This window comes from Urtica dioica, chromosome 11 (genome assembly GCF_054948205.1).
Source record: "Urtica dioica subsp. dioica isolate 48M chromosome 11, U.dioica_male_clone48M_v1_H2, whole genome shotgun sequence".
NCBI classification, from domain to species: Eukaryota; Viridiplantae; Streptophyta; class Magnoliopsida; order Rosales; family Urticaceae; genus Urtica; species Urtica dioica.
This window is the reverse complement of record NC_142766.1, coordinates 18,331,464-18,350,277: the sequence shown is the minus strand read 5'-3', so window position 1 is coordinate 18,350,277 and position 18,814 is coordinate 18,331,464. Positions and strand designations below refer to the sequence as shown.

Genomic DNA, 18,814 nt, shown 5'->3' with positions numbered 1-18,814 from the left:
TTATTTTTTTCCTTACTGATTTTCAATTTTATCTGTCATGTATATCAGACGTTACAAATTAATCATTCTCAATGATAAATGGAGAATTTCCGTCAGACGTGTTCATCGACGGCTAATCAACTAACAGCAGAGATACCCAACCTAATCAACGTATTTACTATTTACTATATTAACATTTTTTTTGTAATTAAAAAAAACATCAGCGGATTTTTAATTTTTTTTTTTTACGTAAAAGATATATTCAGTCGATAAATATATTTTTTTATCTAAAATAAATAAGCAAACGCGTGCCATTTTCATTTTCATTTTCTTTTTTTAATAAGTTAACTGCCAACTCTAAAATTTATTAGAAATCTCTAGTTATTCAAATCTCTAGATAAAAGTCCAACTGATTAAAACGAAGTCGTTTGAGTCTTTTTTTTTTTTTTTAATAAGTTAGCTGCCAACTCTAAAAATTATTTGAAATCTCTAGATATTCAAATCAAGTTGATTGTCATAGCAAAAAAAAAAAAAAAAAAAAAAAAAAAAACAGGTTGATAGGCAGCTGATTTGTAATCTTTAAATTATCCAAATTTAGTAACTAAATCTAGATTACTTAAAAATGACGATAAAAACGTATGAATCAGAGTGACATTATTCAACCGAGTTTACATTTGTATCATTTCTCTATTTTTTTTTTTTTGAAACGTATCATTTCTCTATTCTCCTTCCTAAAATTTCACTCCCTAAAAAGAAAACGCAAAAAAAAAAAAAAAAAAAAAATTGTAAATCAATTAATGAATCAGATGAGATTGACATTGTGCAACAACAATCCTCTTCTGGCCATATCATCACGCAACTCAAACGCTTTGTCTAACAGACCAGCAACACAACAGGCACGAATGAGAAACCCATAGGCCATCGAATCCGGTTTCAACCCTCGATCGAGCATAACGTTCCACAGCCTTAGGGCTTCCTCGAGATTTCCCCTCTTACAGTGCTCGTATATGAACGTCGAATACGTAACACAATCCGGAAAAACACCGTTGTTTGTCATCCCGGCCAAGATCTCGTAAGCCTCCTCGAACCTGCCCGCTCTGCAGAACCCCCGTATGAGTATGCTGTACGTCACCGCGTTGGATAAAAACCCCTCCCCCATCGCCTCGTGTAGCCGTTGGGCCTCTTCCATGTTTCCTTGCTCGCTAAGGTAGTCCAGGAGACAGCCGTACGTCACGTGGTTCGGCCGGCAATCGCGGCTCAACATCTCTTTGCACAGAAGCTCGGCTCGGTTTGTGTCGCCGGATTTGTACAAGCCGTGTATCAGAGCCGTGTAGGTCACCACGTTGGGGCCGAATCCTTCGCTGATCATCAAATCCCAGACCCCGAACGCCGACTCGAAATCCCCCGATTTCCCGTACGCGTCGATCATGCTCGTGTAGATCACGCCGTCGGGGCTGAGCCTCCGATCGCGCATCTCGTTGAAGAGATCGAAGAGCTTTGTCGAGTCTCGGCGTTTCAAGGCTCCGTTGACGAGCACGGCGTAGCAGACGAGGTCCATGTCGAGACCTCGCTCGATCATCTCGCGGGAGGCGATCAGCGCGTCGTCTAATCTTCCTTCGTTGCAGAGCCCGTGTAGCAGAGCGGCGTAGCACATCTCGTTCAAGTCGCGTTCCTTGCCGTGCAAGTCGTCCACGAACCGTTTGGCCTCGGTTACCCTGCCCGTGGAACACAAGCCGGTTATCAGGGATCGGTGGGTATAGGTGTCGGGTTTCAGACCCTTCTCGACCATCTCGTCGAACAGCTCGAAGGCTCTCGCGACGTCCCCGTCGCTGCAATGCCCGTCGATCATGATGTTGTAAGTCACCTCGTTGGGGATCACGTTCCGTGCCGCCATTTCGTCGAAAGTTTTGCTCGCTTCGGACATCCTGTTCGCGCGGCAGAGGCCGTGGATGAGCGCGGAGAATGTGTACACGTTCGGAGCGATGCCCTTTTCAGTCATTTCGCGATACAGACGGAACGCCTTTTCGAGCTCTCCGGCTTTGCAATATCCCCTTATCATCGCCGTGTAGGTCGAATCGGTCGGCTTCAATCCTCGATCGATCATCTCGTCGAAGAAAGACTCTGCGACGACCACGCTCCCGAACTTGGATTCCCCGTTTATCAAGGAATTGTAGGGATACAGTGTCGCCCTAATCCCGTCCTCTTTCATCTTATCGAAATAACGCACGGCCTTATCCAAATCTCCCGCTCTACAGAGAGAATCTATCAAGATTGAATAAGTCGCATCATTCGGAAACAGACCCTTCTTACCCATGTTATTGAAAAGAAGCTCGGCTTTGTCTCTTTCCCCGTCCTTGCATAAAGAATCGATCAGCGAATTGTAAGCAAACAAGTTGACCGTTACACCAACTTTGCTCATTCTACTCGATATTTCGAAAGCCTCGCTGATCTTCCCTTTCTTCCTCAGCCCGTCCACCACGCCCGTGAGAGCGCCTTCGCTCGGGACGAACCCTAGTCTCTCCATTTCGTTCATCGTCTCTACGCCGAGCTCGTACTCTTGGACTCTGCAGAACCCGAGGACCAACGTGCAATACGTGATCGTGTCCGGTTCCAATCCCTTCGGACCCAACGAGTTCTTGATCTCGACGGCCTCTCGAACCCTATGGCTCTTGCAGAGCCCGTGGATCAACACATTATACGTAACGACGCTGAGCTCAAAGCCGTTCGATTCGGCGCTCGCGACCAATTCCTTGGCACGGGCACAGTTCTTCGATTCACACAGAGCTCGAACCACAACCGTGTACGTGTAAACATCGGGATTCACACCAGCGTCCACGAACTCACTGAAAAGCTCCGGAACCAGATTGAATTGTCTGATTCTCACGAGGCCATTGAATAGGGCATTCAAAGTTCTAGCCTCGGGCAGGATTTTTCTCTCCCTCATGAGCCTCAGCACGGAGATTCCATCGAAAAGCCTATTACTTTGCGCGTAGTTATGGACCAACATATCGAACCCTAAGGTCGATGAGAATTTGTGATTCATGAAAGTTGTGAGAAAACAGTCATACACTTCATTTGGGCGCAAACCTCGGAGGAGAAGAGACTGAACGAGCGAATTGGCCGGCCAGTGGAGACCGGACTGGACGAGAGCGTGAATCAGGATGCAAAACGACGCCGTGGAGTGATCGAAGCGCTTGTGAAGGCCCAAGAAGTTGAAGAACCTCAGAGCCAGCCTGGCATCGCTCAGATTCTGGATCAGAACCTTCTCAACGTGGCGTGGCTTCAACGCAGTGGCTACGGAGACACTGTCGAGAGCCGATTTCCAGCTCTGGCTTCCTCGCACGATGGCGTTTAACTTCGACACAAAGCTCGAGTCCGAGTCGTTTTCAATTTCTTCAGCGTCTTTGGAATATGCGAAGACTTCTCTGTGGTTTCGATGGAAGCGAATGTTCGCTATGACGCGGCGAGGGCGAGTTGTCGTGATCCTCATTATCGGTTCGGAGACGGAGACGGCGACGGAGAACTACGTCTCAGCCATGTTCGGGAAAGCTTCTTCGAGCTTCAAGCTCAGAGAGAGACATTGGGCCTCTATAATGGGTCGAGTGTAAAGGCCCAACATTCCATATGGCCCAATAACGTTGTGGCTGAGATTGAGGCGGAGAGGTTGAGGAATCGGAGCTGGTCGAGTCCACCGCCGCGGAGGTACATATTGTTGTGCATTTGAGACTTATATTGAGAATTATAAGTGTGTATTATAAATTTATTTTCATGTCTCGTGGGATTTTGTAGGTGCGTCGTGTAGAAATTCCCTGAGAAAATGAAAGGTTTGGTCTTTAGATGAGAGGTTTTTATTGACACTCTGTAAATGTTCAATCTTTTGTTTGGTCAACTAAGATGTTTCTTGATATAGTGCGTATTGTTCTGCTTTTTACACGGCAGCTCTAACAGGCACGAGAGCTTGACTTCCTATTTTATTCAGATTTTCTTCTTCTTCTGTGGGCTGTAAAATTGCGGTTCAGTTTTTCATGATTGGCTTTGTATGTTGTTGATCCTGCAATTACTATAACTCATCTGGATTTTGTGCTGTTTTCAGCCTTAGTCTAGTGATGTGTATCCATAGCCCATGCTTATATTTCCTTTGATTAGTCTAAAAAGCTTTTATGACTCAGTTGGATTATTTAGCTTTACACAAAAAAAAAAAAAAAAAAAAAACCTTATTTAGATTGTAGTGAATTTTTAGGAAGATATCATCACCATAATTTATTACTGGTCATAAAATATACGATGTTACGATGATAACGTCATAAAATCTTTGACACCCAACTTTTGGGGCCGTTTCTTTTTGTCATCTCTGCTTCCTGTTTTAAACTTGACATTAGAACTTTTTTTTTCCTTCATGAAATTTCACTTAAATAATAATTGGGAAAGCATTTGATATATACAAGGTTTTCTATACACGGCCAACATTTTACTACGTATACAGAGCTAAGAAACTTTCACAAGAGATCAGAGTGACATCGATAGTCTTAAAATACAACACTGTAATGAAACCCATGTACACGCAATGAACATGCGACGTTATTACTTTTTTGTTTTTACTTTGTTTTTTTATTTATCATCACTCAAAAGCCAAAACTCACCAACCCATCAATGTTCTTCTAACTCTATCTACAATCTGATTCCTAACCACCATGTTTGATAATTGAAACCTAGAGCTCTCTTCCAACAGAAATCGGTAAACTTCCCATTCGCGATCCGTAGCCGAATACCTCCCGATTTCAGCCTGTAAAATTCATGAGAAATCGATTTTCTTTCTTTCAACTTTGGCCCTACTTTAAAAAATGACGACAAAACAGCAAATACCAAGTAAAAATTTCAATGCATTTATCGTACCGAGAAAATGCAGATCCCGAGAGTCTTGAGGGCAAGCGTGACGTCGTAGAAAACCCGAGGCCTTCCCCGGCCGGTGAGCTCAACAGGGTTTGCAATCAAGAGCTCAGTGTCTGGTCCTCGATTTGCAATGATCACACGCAAAGGATGAAGCATTTCGACCTTCAAGCGTGAACACACCGCGGTTTGCTTTTCAAGATCGACCAACTTTTTCCCATCCTTGAGAACAAAAAGGTCCAGATCCCGATAGCCTTTCGAAATCAGCGAGAATCGACCATAAGCTATCTGAATAAGGAAAATAAAATGAGCAACAAAAGTACAAACTTTTATTCCATGTAGTACGAGATAATTCGAACCGTGACCCATTTAAAGTTATTCAAAGTACTATCTTCTGGTTTGGAAAAAAGAGCTGAAACATAGGCAATTAGCTCACAAAAGATTGTACTCTGAATGAAGACACAAAAAGTGCTGAAACATAGGCAATTAGATCACAAAGCATGGATAGGAAAAACATTTGGATCAATAAAACTCAGATGCAATGACCACCAACCCAAACCCTATTTTTCTACTAACCAAAGACAAAACAGCTTTACCTGGATATTGCAATCTTTCAGAGTTCGCATAATATCGTAAAGTAGACCCTTCTGGTCAGCACAGTGAATCTGAAGCAATGTATGAGCCGGGCTGAGCGAGTTGTCCACTGTTACGTTGGCTTTCTTCAGCTTCGTCATGTCCGCACTCAAAGCTTGAGAGTGAGTCTCCGTGTCCCTTAAGTCGAACCTGAAAAGCTCTTCGGCCACGGTGGGAGACAAAGAGGTCATGCCTTGCTGGCGCTCGTACTCCGGGCCAGCCAGCTGTAATTCGCAGCTGATGCACGATTCACCCAGTACTGCGTTTAACTGTTCGAAAGTCTCGTTTTGTCGCTCTTTTGTGTGAAGAAGTTCCCTGGATACATGATAGAATGATAATTATTATTATAGGTTAGCCAAAGTACTAGTCAATCAGAGATTCGTATTAGACAATGGAAAATTTGAGAGCCCGTACTAGCAGCGACACTATTATTATTCGGTATGTGTGAAAACATGATTTTTATTCGGATTTTGTTATGATTCAGAGAAAAACTCTCTGAATTACTATTCAATCAGAGATACATGACATGCAGCCAAAAAAAAAAAAACCCAAAAGGCCTTTATTTAAATAATCATCAGACTCCAAGGGCATAAATGAAATGCCAAAAACATCCAAACAATGCCACATCACCATAATGACTATTTACTTCAAATTTACAAAAGGTTGGCTATTTAGCAAATCTCCAAATTTTGATGGCATAGTTGCTCAATTAATTGCTTTATTTATCATTTTTTTAAAAGAAATACTTAGTTCTGATCCCGAACAAAATTTGAGTAAACGATAACGGCAATCTTTCTTCATCGTTATCCCTTTATTTATCAGCAGCACAATTTGATCAAGTGCGTTTAGAAAACAGCATTTTGAGTCCTTTTTTTCATGGATCCGAATAGAAGTTCCCTGAAGTATACTAATTCATCTGAAATACACTATAGACAGCAAAATTCACAGCATGTACTTAGTCCTTAGCAGCGACACTATATGATCAAGTGTAATGTTTAAAACGGCATTTTTCGTGAGTCCTAGAAGAAGTTCCCTGAAGCACTAATCTAATCTATCAGTAGATAAAAATATTGACAGCGAAAACGGCATTTATACAGTTATACTCCTTTCTCATCCATGAGAAGAAAGCACTAACCAAGGACAAGGATAAAATAACAAAATGGCTATGAAAAAGAAAAGAGCATATCAAGGTAATTTACGACTACAACACAAGAAAATAAGATCAAAGGAAAACAATATCACGAAGCTTTTAGAGCGAGAGAGAACCTGTTATCTGTGATGAAGAAGAGGTCCAAGACACTATCATCTGGGGTAGTTGTAACCTTCACCCTCTGAATCGTAAGCTCAAGCTGGCACAAGACCTGTGTAACATCTAAAGAAAAGACAAAGAAAAACCACCACGGATATTCACATCATATCAAAACTGGCAAAACTCAATCCGAGACTAAAGCGCCGACAGGATTTTCACCGTGCAACAAGCCTCTCCGGTCGAGGCACAGGAACTTCAACAGATACACTCGAGACGTTGAACGCGTGGATTGCTCGTAGAAAAAATAGGTCGGCGAACAGGACGGACATTCCGATTGGAGTCTGTTCTTCAGGCTTGACCAGTCAACGGCGTAAGAGCTTGAATGAGGAAGCACCCATAGCACCACGTAGCACCATATCCCATCGGTTGAAACGTCTACATGAGCAATAAAATAAAAATAAAAAAATAAAAAATCTGTGGCTATAACTGATCTGTCTCGCGTCACAGAAGATTCAATTTTTTTTGTTGTTGTTGTTGGTATCTGATTCGATTTGCAGGCTTTAGAGAGGTTCAAATTGAGTATATATATATATAATACCTCCTTTGGTGATGTAGAGATCGAAATCGAGGATGATTCTGCAGATATCGCAACCGAGACCGGTCTTATCAGGGCAATTGACAGTGATGATGGAAGGCTCTCCGGTGATCTTTCCTCTCTGGATCAATACGACGTCGTCGCTCGGAACTCCCATTACCCGGAGACTAGCTCCGAACGCCGCCGATTTGCCTTTGCTCGCAATTGAGCTCAGTCCGCCGACTTTACTAGGATTGTAGAGAGAGAGAGAGAGAGAGAGCTAGTGATTTTATTTTATTTTTTATTAGCCGATAACTTTTTTTATAATAAAAAAAAGATGATAATGCTAATAAAAAATATACAAGTTGGTTCGGGGAGGAATTTTTGGACTCATTATGCAGGCTTGAAATCATCAGGGTGTGCCACGTCATTGTTTATGACGACGTGGCAATGGCCACGTGGAATTTTCATTTAGGTTGTATTTGCTTTGGATTTTGTTGTTGTGTATTTTTAGGTGATGGGAGTACATGATGATGCTGCAACCGCATCATTTTTGAAAGGCGGTTTTCAATTGAAAATTAATGTACCTTGAATAGCTCTTCGGTTTACTTTCAAGTTTCAACTGAATTTTGAATTTTGTGCTTTGGGAATAATCAATAAAAAGTTTATTAGATTCATAAATAAATAAAGATCGATAGATAACTAAATCACTTGACACGTTAAATTTAATTTTTAGTCAATGTTTTATTTTTTTTTTTTAAATTAATCATTATAATGATGGCCTTCTTTATTGCGTTGGGAAATCTGGTTTTCGTTTTTTTCGTACTACACGATTTTAGAAAATTTTAAAAACAAAATATTTCATTAAGTATTTTTTTTTTTGATAAAAGGATTTCCATTAAATAGGGGAAAAATACCCACAAATACTAGAGAAGTACATCTTAATACGAGGAACACTATCGACCTAAATCGAAGTGAATCTAACACTAAAATCAGATAAACGTCCAAAATCTTGTGCATGCTTCCAATAAGAGGAAGAATACCGAGCACAAAAGAAATCGAGCCCACGTATAGCTCTTTCAAAATATCCATAACGGATAATGGAGAAATCCAATCAACCTTGATCCAGTGACCAAGTAGAAGATGATTCTTCAGTCTGCATAGAGAAAATTCTAACATGAAATCCATACCGGGGAGGACGGCTATTCCGCCTCCATAGTAAACCAAAACAACAAAAACATAAAATTTTCAGTCTGGAGAGGACAGCTAATCCATTACCAAAAAAACTTAATACAACCAAAATGCAAAAACTAAAAGACTTAATAGACAACTGAAAAAACGAACCCAAACAAAAAATCCAGATTTGCACACCAGCTTCGCACAAACAAGAATCCATGTACCATTCTTAAGCTCCAACAGAACCGACGGTCCGAAGTCGGGAACCGGAGGATAAGAGTGGCGCTCATCTAGGCTAACGTATATCTCACCGGATAGAGAGGTTGAATAGGGATCGGGGGGAGGGGGCATCGATCTAAAATGAAATAACCCAGTGAGAACTGAAGCCAAGAATGAGGTTTGATTTCATCGGAGCGCTTCATCGAGGAGCAGCGGAGGCTTGGAGCAACGTCAGTGAGGAGTGATGGATCGGGGGAGACCGGAGCTGAGGGAACACCCAAAATCGCCCGTGGGTGAGACGAGATCGAGATCCACTGCACCTCCAAAAATAGCCCACCGACAACACCAAGAAACGCCATCCAAAGAGAAGTGCCGGACTCCTAGAGGCACTGTTCGGCGTTGAAGAAGACCGCCGGAGAACCCCGTCCGCAGCAAAGGCAGATCTGGACGCAAAAACCAAAAAGAAAAAAAACAAAAAGCTTTTAGGTAAATTAAGAAATAGGCCTCCCCCTAAGTCTCAGCCTTGCCACCGTTGGACGGACGGCCGGCGCTTGGGGGGAGTAGTGGCTGAGAAGGAAACTGGGTTTTGAAACCCTGGTTTCAAAGAGAGGAAACAAAGAGAGGCTATTTCATTAAGTATTAATAATTGTGTTTTTTTATTTGTCTATAATTTACAACGAAATAAATACTTAGATAGGCAGCGAAATCCAAATAGGTGAGTATGGTATGTCGTACCGGGGTTGGTTGGTTGAATAATTCTTTATCGTCCAACAATATGATAATATTTTGAAAGGTATTCTATCAATTTGGTTTGAGGTTTACATTAATGATTTTTAATGGAGAATTTCCTTAGCCAGAAAAACTCACATGACGCAAGAGCATGTGTCGTCAAGTAATAAAGTGTGTATTAATACGGATATCAATTTCATGACAAATTTGTCTATTTTTCGATATTAATTAATTATAAAATCTATAAAAAAAAATATGAAAATGTAAAATGTGGGGGTTTTGATGATTTTTAGAGTGAAAAGAAATTAAAATATGCAAAATTGACAAAAGCAACAAAATAAAGACTTGACAAATTGTATGGAAAGTGAAGGGTGTAACTTCGTTGGGTTTTTCGATTAGACCGGCTCTAAAGACTCTAGTAACGGCTATTATAATACATATTAATATCTCTTGAGTATAACAGGCTTAATTGGTTGACGAACTTACACCTCTCGGCTTTGGTCCTATTAAACAAACAATTGCATTCGCTATGAGAATTCAAACAACTACACAAACACACTAGTCTTTCTATAGATCTAAGTAGGCAGATGAAATACCATATTTGGAACACTCGATTATCACCTCTCGGCGTATAAACAGGTCTAGAGATTCATTACCTAGTTAGTTAAGCCAAACAATGATATTAACCACTCCAATTCTCTTGATCACCACAAACAAATCACATTTAAGCGCAATCCTAACATAATCTACTAACCAAATCATACCACCCAACTACATCACACCCCTCTATATGCTTAGCTACTCGTGATTATGATTAAGCGAAACAAAATTGAAATGAGCAATAGCATAAATACAAGGATAGACATAATGATTCAATAATCAATTCCCACAATTAATATCCAATTCAATGAAATCCAAACTCTAAATCATGATCCACAAATATTATCTCAAAAGACTAACAAGATTCAACTAAGAAATGGAAAAGATAAACAAAAATAGAGTTCAAGAGAAACAGATAAAGAGAGTAAAGGATAAGAAGATAAAACTATGGATTGATGTTGATGATGAATTTGATTGGAGAAAGTGTCACAAGCTCTTTTCATTCTTCATCTTCTATTCTCCAAAAGTTTCAATCTCTTTCAATGGTTTATTCCTCACTCTCCAAGCTCTCCCTATCTATAGGTTTTCTCTCCAAAATGAAGTCTAGCCCCAAATGAACATAAAACCAAAGTTAATGGGTGTTTTCAGAGCATTCTAGACCTTTGGATATGATCCAGTGCTCAAGATCCGCTCAAAACGCAAAATGTAAGTTATAGGTGGCATCGATTTGACGCGATGTTCGCAAGAAACACCATTTTATTCGCTGTTTAGTCGAGGCGTCGCGTCGTGTCCAAATCTGAGCTGCGTGCAATAAATTTGCATTTGCCATAGCTTTTTGCTCCGATGCCCAAATTTCGAAAATAAAGAAGCGTTGGAAATCTAAGAAAAAGATCCAATCAATTTTGGAAAGAACTCATCCAAAATCAAACAATTAAGAATCTCCAAATCGCGTAGAAGAAGGCGCTACGTTTCTTGTTATGCTCAAACTTGTTCGAAAGTATTGGAATCACTCTAAAATTACTCCATTAAGCTCTAAATGTTCTCTATGGCTCAACAACATGAAATTCACAAAAAAAAAACTTAAAAATAACATCTGAAACCTCAAGAAAAAGTCTCAATTCACTATCGGAAAACATTGATAAGTGTGAATGAATTGCACTTACATTCTTGTTCCAAATTTACCAACGAATGACAACTAGGAGACTTGTATTCTGCAAAGTGCAACCGCTTTGAAGAACACATCGAGAAGACTGGAATGTGGATTCTTCTCCCGAATATCCTCGAAAGGCGTGGTGGCCCACCATTTTCCACCACGTGCAAAAAAAGTAGTGCATGTGCACTTGACTTTATTGAGCACTCGCATAATAGGCAATGAAGTGTGACCAAGATGTGTCGACATGCAAGATTTTCCTTGTAGAAATGGTGTTTTGTCTTATATACCTTGTTCCAAATTTTGTTCATTCCACTCGAGGGAGAGATTATCGTTAAAATTCATAGCCACTACTTTTCACCGTGTAACAACATCTTTCCCTGTAGTGTCATATTAACGAATTCGCCCTCGTACCAATCGATCTAACCACAAAGATAATGATCTTCACCTCGAAGGGAAATAAAACATCTCGAATAAGTTCAAAATTCCAATCCCCCTAAGCTAATACGAGCTCACTACCCGTAGCGATGGTGTTTAACTTACATGGAGATTGGATATAGAAACTTGATCGAGAGGGAAGCCATCTTACAAATATTATCTTTGTAGATCAAAATATTTTCGCCGTACCCTACTCTTCATCTCCTCCTTTTCCAAAGTTCTGCCACACGAACGAACATCTCGTCTTTTCTTTACCATCAAGAATAGAACCATCAAGTTAGTATTTGCTGGTCATCACTAAAGAATCCGAATCTCGAGAAGCCGCCATACATGCTTCGCTAATAAGGGTCGATTGAACTTACGAAGGCTTCGAAAACTTAAACCTTCTTTGCTTTTCGGTCAACACAATGTCTTCCAATTTTTTCCAATGGAATCTATTCCTCTTGTTCTTTGAGGTCCACCAGAAATCTGTACATACCTTCTCAATTTTTTCACAAATCTCGACTGGGACTTTAAAAGTACTCGCCGTATAAATTGAGATATCCGAAGCTAATATTTTTCGGTCGCAGTGAGAACGTAAACAGTCCCACTCCCATATAGAGTCCATATAGTACAAAAGGTCATGATTTTGATTATAAGAAAGTTTGTTTCTCCAAAAAATAAAATAAAAGAGAGAGGAGAGTGTGTGTGGTCCCGCCAAAGGCCCAAAAGATGATTCTGCTTTCTTAAAATGTGAAACCGCCGTAAATAAAAGTTAAAACCCAATAGTGGATGCGAAAGTACTAGAACGTTTTGCCTTCACCTAGTGGCCTGACGTGGCGATAAACGATTGGGGGGGTAAAAACCAGCTCCAATATCCAAATCTACAGAGGATTATCAAGGAGTCCACGTTCATGACCATTGTCTCTATATAAATACACCAACGTGTCATCATTTATCGATCTCTCTCTCTCTTCCATCGCCGATTGGAGCGAGCTTCGAGCTCCGAAATTATCTCTGAAACTCTCTCTCCGTCTCTCTCTAGAAATGGCATCTCAAGCAAGCCTTCTTCTCCAGAAACAGCTTAAAGGTATTAGTGATTTCTCCGGTTTTTTTTTCCGTTCTTTTTCTTGGATAGGGGTTTTTCGAAGTAATGTTTATTCTCGTTCGTGTGTGTACAGATCTTTGCAAGAACCCGGTCGATGGCTTCTCGGCCGGCCTGGTGGACGAGAGCAACATCTTTGAATGGAGCGTCACGATCATTGGACCTCCCGATACGCTTTAGTACGCGTTTCTTTCTCTTTTCGCTATTCCAAAGGATTATTGGCTTTGAAATATTGCGGTTTCGTGAAATTTTGTTGATTTCTTTGTGTTGATTTTGCGGATTATAGTGTCGTTTCCGTTGATTGGTTGTGGAAAAATTGGATCGAGTGGCGACATAGTGGAATTTGTTTGTGCTCTATTGGAATTGGGATTGTCTTGTGTTTTTTGTTCTGTGGAAGTTGCTTCTTAGTTGGTGCTGTGTGATAATTAGCTTGAGCGTTATACAGCCAGATTGTCTATTACCGCTTGATTTTCCCTTTTGGATTACGATTAGGTTATTCTATATGTTCATGCCAAATGCGTCGGTTACTAGATATTATTTAGCTCACAAAGAATCGGCACTTTTTGTACTATTGTTCCTAATTATAATTTATCAGAGTGCAGTGAAGGAGGATTTTTCAATGCAGTCATGAGCTTTCCTCAGAACTACCCGAACAGTCCTCCATCAATAAGGTTTACTTCAGATGTATGGCATCCAAATGGTTTGTTACTCTCCCAATCCCATCCGCTTCATATTAATTGTACACACACGATGGAGAATAATCTATTTTTTTACATTGCAGTTTATCCCGATGGGCGTGTTTGCATATCAATTCTTCATCCTCCGGGTGATGATCCAAATGGTTATGAGCTTGCAAGCGAGCGTTGGACACCCGTTCACACGGTATGCAATTCTTGCAAGCTGCCTCTGTTTCTTTGTTAATTGAGGGATTCAAACGGTACCTGAAGGAATATCTAAGCAACCTGTGGTTCATAGTTTTAACACTTTTCCACAAAATGAACCCACAGATCATCTTTAAAGATAGGAGAAGGGTTTTCCTAAGTTCTAGGTTAATGATTATCTTTCATGTTTATTTCCTGAAGGCATAATAAAATACGAATGTTACCATTAAGATCTTCAGCTTAAAAGGTTAGTACTGTAGTAGCAATAATCCATTGAAGCAAACAGTTATACTCTCGCTCAATAAGAGACTCAATGTTGAGAGAATCAAAATTCCGGAAGTGTATATATATATAATATATATATATATATATATTCCTTTTAACATAAGTAGCGTAGAGTATATATTCCCTGTTCGATTTCTTTCCTATTAGGGTTCCCAAACTTGCATTGAAACAGGCTTTGAGCAAATCCACCCAAAGTACTTGGGACATTTCCAAGTTTGGAGATGTACTTGTTCATTTTTTCAATAGGTATTTGGACAGTATGTTTCTAGCTTGAAAGATTCTTCCACCATTTCTTCTCTAGATCTAGTGGTCTTGGCTGCTTAGAGGAATATTATTTATTTATCTATTTTATATATTTTTTTAATCTTGCTCAGTCTCTTTTGGCGCTGGACTAGCTTTAAAAGATCCATCATATTTGAGCCGAGTTGCTGCATAGTGTTGAACTAATCTAATAGTTATCTGATGAAGTCATATAACAAATTGGCAATATACCGTCTTCTAGTTTTGATATGGTTTAGCGAATAGAGATAATCGTGTTAAGTTTGGGTTTTCTACATTGGCCAAGATCCAATCATGGAACTGTTAATCCTCCCATATTTCGCACTTGTCGTCACATTTAGAATCAAATAATTATTAATAGCTCCCCTTAACATGTTATCAGCATATTGATATCATCTGTAGAAGAGCCTACCTTACACGGAAAACTTTTAACTTTACCACGTAGCAGAATCATATTTTGACATTGTAAATAAATTATTGTTTTGCAGGTGGAAAGCATAGTTCTGAGTATAATATCGATGCTTTCGAGTCCGAACGATGAATCGCCGGCCAATGTTGAAGCAGGCGTAAGTAAATGTTGATCTTCTTATGTGTGTTTCTGAGGGGCAGATTTATGAATTCAACACACTCTTTACAAATGAGTGTTTAGATGCTTGCTCATTGTTTTCTTACTCTGCTGAATTTCGAAGAGATTCTTCTGTCGTACCATTAATCGTATTCATTTAAGAAACAGAAAGTGTGTACATGATCAAAATCGTATTGAGATTTCACAGACTGACACAATATCCTGTTTTGTGGTTGCAGAAAGAATGGAGAGATAAGAGAGACGAGTTCAAGAAAAAAGTGGGGCGTTGTGTGAGAAAATCGCAGGAAATGTTTTGAGCCCGTCTTATATCTTCACGAAACACAACTTTCCAACAAATTCTATCATCTCAACGGAGCAGAAAGCAAAAGTGTCGTCGTCTAGACTGTTCTTGTGAAATGAACTGCTCGTGTTAGATTGGGAATTGTCCCTCGTCGTTGAATGTGTCACGGATCAAAGCTTTTTCTATACTCTTATTCTTTTTTTGTTTTGTTTTGTTTGCGTTTTCTGTTTTTCTAATATTGTGTGCCACTCCATGTCTTGGTATTTTGTTATTGTTATGTGACCGTCGCTTGGACATCTTTTGTATCGAAAACGTTTTCCATCGCTTTTTTGATTTCTTGTTTCAAGGAAAGCCTACGATTAGCCATTACCGAAGCGTAAGAGTGCAACGGTGTTGCTTCTTATTATGATTTACAACAGAAACATGTTACAAGCTGTCTTAGGTATATAGGAAGTGGACGGAAAATGGAAGGTCGATGACGTCATCAGTGATGTGTGTGTGGACGAACATGGCTTCCCAGCCTGACCACGATCCCGTTGATGTCACGAACGTAGCCCACTTTCTGGCCCCACTCCTTCTCCTCCGGCTCACTAACCGCCACCGCTCCGTTCGCCACCGCGCTCTGGTTACCAAGTGACACGTCATCATCGTCCAATACGTTATACATACTATATATATATATATATATATATATATGGAGAGTATACCTTGAACGCAGCGTCGACGTCGTCGTAGGTGAAGCAGACCTCGAGAGGAGCTCTCTGGCGGCCGGAATCGGCCTTCTGAACGACTCCGGTGAGATCCTCCGTCTCGTGCTGATGCAGCGGCGTGAACGCTATCGTCGTCTCGCCACTCTCCAGCTCACCCCACCTGAACAGCAACAACTTATTATACAAGAAGATTATTAAAACAATAAATATATGGTTGTATTTCGTATATATATATATATATACCTGTGGGATTTATCCAAGCGACGGACGGTGAAACCGAAAGCTCTCTCGTAGAACTCTACCGATCTGTCCACGTTCTCCACGTACACCACCGTGTAACCGAATCTTGGCTTCTCGCTTGACTTTTCCATTTCCTTTTGTTGTGAAATGTGATATCGATCGATTCCTCGGCTCTAGTTATATGGCTTTGGTGGTGTGTGTACGTACGTGCCCTGTAGACCCTTAAATTGTGAAGCATAGCTTTACGGGTTTTATGTCACCGTGCCACGTGGATTTATTGCATGAGGTCAATTATTCGTACGTGGCACCCGCGCACGCGAAAAGCAGGACGATTCTATTTCAGAAGTACCCATGTGTAATATTAACTAAAATGGGTATAGTATATACCTGAATGAAGATTGCTTCAATGAGATCCGCTGTCATTTATAAACATAAGTATTAGAAAAATGAATCCGAATTTTCTGTCGTGTTTATGTGTGTCTATTCTTGTCCCCAAATAAAATTTAACATGTCATTCACTATTAAATGAATTAAATATGGCAGTTTGTAACTATGTTAACTTTTCATTCATAACGTTAAAATTCGGAAAGGATATTTAAATTTTAAACAACCTTTTCTTTATATGCGTGTGCGTCAAATGGATTTCAGCCTTTTTATTATTTATTATATTTTTTAAAAAGCCTTTTTTTTATCTTGTTTACTCGGACTTTTTTTTTTGGTTAAAGACTTTATATGCTCAGATTTTTTTTTTCTTTCTAAAATTTTTAAATGCGCTTCTACATCTTCAATTGCTTTATTAATACCAAATGTTGCAATGTTGTAGGTTTCTTCAGTCTTGGATACCTTTGTGGATAACATATTTTGTAGGCGCGCAACACAATTCTCTATATCGATTTGTCACACATGTGGATTGATATGTGACCGTGGTTTTTCCGGATGTTTCCCAAATATGTCACTGAGTTGCTTCGCTGCGTTTTGATATATATGTCAAATACACAAATACATCACCAATGTATTCATAGTTTGTCATATTCCCATATGCCCAAAAAATGTTACTTAGCATGCCATCATCATTTACTTTCAAGTTGTAGATTGCATAGTTTGCAAATACTTCAAAATTGCACTTGCTTCTCCGGATTCCATTTGAACGGCCCGCTTGGTGCACAAATAGTTCTTATAATCATCAAGAGTAAGTGCAACCGACGGTGTAATTGAAAGCTCTCGACATTTTCTCAAACTGCATCAGAGCGTCGTTGAACTCCGAGGGTAGCGAATCTCGAATTTCCTCTTCCTTCTCTCTTCTCAGATTCATGCCGAAATTCTAAAAATGACAGAACAAACCCAATCACAAACCCTAAAAAATTGAATGCTCAAATTCGAAAAAGAGGAAGGAGATGACTCGATTCTTCTCTCTTTCTCTCGGATTCTTCTCTCTCTTCATGTTTCTTCTCCGATGACTTAGAAAGGGACGGAGTAAGAGAAGGATTGAGAGAGAGAGAGAGAGAGAGGGTCGGAGAAGAAAATACTTAGAATTTTTGAAGTTTTTTTTAGCGAAAGTTCAAATCTGCTACACGCACCTCGGTAGGGTTAAAGTTCGCCGCCGTGGAAAAAAAAAAAATTACACATAGCCTAAAATAATAAAAATTGCGATCTCCCGCCACGGCTAGTGATATTAAGGCCACGGCGTGTGAGAGATTGAGGAAAGTCTTCGATCATCGAGAGAAAGGAAATCGAAAGAGAAAAAATGAAAACTGTATTTCTTAATTTGAATTTGGGGAAAGTACACGCTATATAACAACACCATTAGAGGAGCTGTTAAAAGACTAAAACAGCCTCACTAACAATATGTTAAGTGAGGGTAAAAAGGTAAAAACCTAAACTAATCAAAACACATAAACACGCTGAAGAATAGCGTGGAATGTAAAAAAACCCAGAAACCATCTAAATACAAACTGAAACCTCCAATACTCCCCCTCAAGGTGGACGAAAAATGTCCTTGAGAGCCAGCTTGGACATGATGGTACGCAAAGCAGGAGATGGTAGAGGTTTTGTGAATGCATCAGCAAGTTGGTGATGGGTCCGGATAGGCAACAACTTCACTTCTCCACGTTGCACATGTCCGCGTACAAAATGGAGATCAATCTCAATGTGTTTTGTATGTTCATGGAACGCTGGATTGGTGGCAATGTGTACAGCAGCCTGATTGTCGCAGAACAAAACTGTTGGGGTGTCCAGATTGACTTGGAAATCACGTAACAGTTGTCTCAACCATATCAGCTCGCTGGTGGTAGATGCTAAAGCGCGGTACTCCGATTCTGCAGACGATCTTGATACAGTGCTTTGCTTCTTCGACCTCCAAGCGACCAAGCTATCTCCAATAAGAACGCAAAATCCCGTGACAGACCGTCGTGAGTCAGAACAAGTGCCCCAATCTGCATCTGAGAAGGCCTTCAACTGAGTTGATGAATTGGATGAGAAGAACAAGCCCTGACCAGGTGATCCTTTGATATAACGTAGCAGGTGATGAGCTGCCTGCAAATGAGGACCACGAGGTGATTGTAAAAACTGACTTAAGGCATGAACAGAAAAAGTTATATCAGGACGTGTTATGGTAAGATATAGAAGCCTGCCAATCAAGCTTCTATAATGTGTGACATCATCAAGTAAATGTCCATCATCAGAGTTTAAAGAAACTCTGGGATTCATTGGTGTAGTCACTGGCTTAGAGTCAAGAAAACCATAATCATCTAAGATTTGTAAAGCATATTGACGTTGGCTGATCATAATGCCAGACTTAGATCTTGCTATTTCAATGCCAAGAAAAAATTTCAAAGG

General features: G+C 40.1%; 4 protein-coding genes across 5 annotated transcripts; 1 reads left to right on the top strand and 3 right to left on the bottom strand.

Moving 5' to 3' along the window:
- Positions 1-634: 634 nt before the first annotated feature.
- Positions 635-3,846, bottom strand: LOC149381944 (Pentatricopeptide repeat (PPR) superfamily protein). The gene has a single exon (XM_089601668.1). The coding sequence runs from the start codon at positions 3,467-3,469 to the stop codon at positions 782-784; it is 2,688 nt and encodes an 895-aa protein (XP_089457794.1). The 5' UTR covers positions 3,470-3,846; the 3' UTR covers positions 635-781.
- A 563-nt stretch (positions 3,847-4,409) lies between these two features.
- LOC149381943 (ACT domain-containing protein ACR9-like) lies at positions 4,410-7,629 on the bottom strand. The gene is made up of 6 exons (XM_089601984.1): positions 7,347-7,629; positions 6,968-7,183; positions 6,766-6,871; positions 5,463-5,814; positions 4,873-5,154; positions 4,410-4,762 (listed from the first exon to the last, which is right to left on the bottom strand). The coding sequence occupies exons 1-6, from the start codon at positions 7,498-7,500 to the stop codon at positions 4,616-4,618; spliced, it is 1,257 nt and encodes a 418-aa protein (XP_089458110.1). The 5' UTR covers positions 7,501-7,629; the 3' UTR covers positions 4,410-4,615.
- A 4,918-nt stretch (positions 7,630-12,547) lies between these two features.
- LOC149381942 (ubiquitin-conjugating enzyme E2 7) lies at positions 12,548-15,398 on the top strand. Of its 2 annotated transcripts, none has more exons than XM_089630799.1 (6): positions 12,548-12,703; positions 12,795-12,897; positions 13,321-13,418; positions 13,500-13,600; positions 14,652-14,729; positions 14,968-15,398. In XM_089630799.1, exons 1-6 carry the CDS (start codon positions 12,661-12,663, stop codon positions 15,043-15,045), a joined length of 501 nt encoding a protein of 166 aa, XP_089486925.1. In that variant the 5' UTR covers positions 12,548-12,660; the 3' UTR covers positions 15,046-15,398. The 2 variants fall into 2 exon arrangements, with proteins under 2 accessions (XP_089486925.1, XP_089486926.1); XM_089630800.1 differs by having other exon boundaries at positions 12,566-12,703; positions 13,314-13,418.
- Positions 15,399-15,401: 3 nt separating this feature from the next.
- DSI-1VOC (dessication-induced 1VOC superfamily protein) lies at positions 15,402-16,187 on the bottom strand. Its single transcript, XM_089630801.1, has 3 exons — positions 15,983-16,187; positions 15,737-15,899; positions 15,402-15,651 (listed from the first exon to the last, which is right to left on the bottom strand). Exons 1-3 carry the CDS (start codon positions 16,108-16,110, stop codon positions 15,514-15,516), a joined length of 429 nt encoding a protein of 142 aa, XP_089486927.1. The 5' UTR covers positions 16,111-16,187; the 3' UTR covers positions 15,402-15,513.
- Between the last annotated feature and the right edge of the window lie 2,627 nt (positions 16,188-18,814).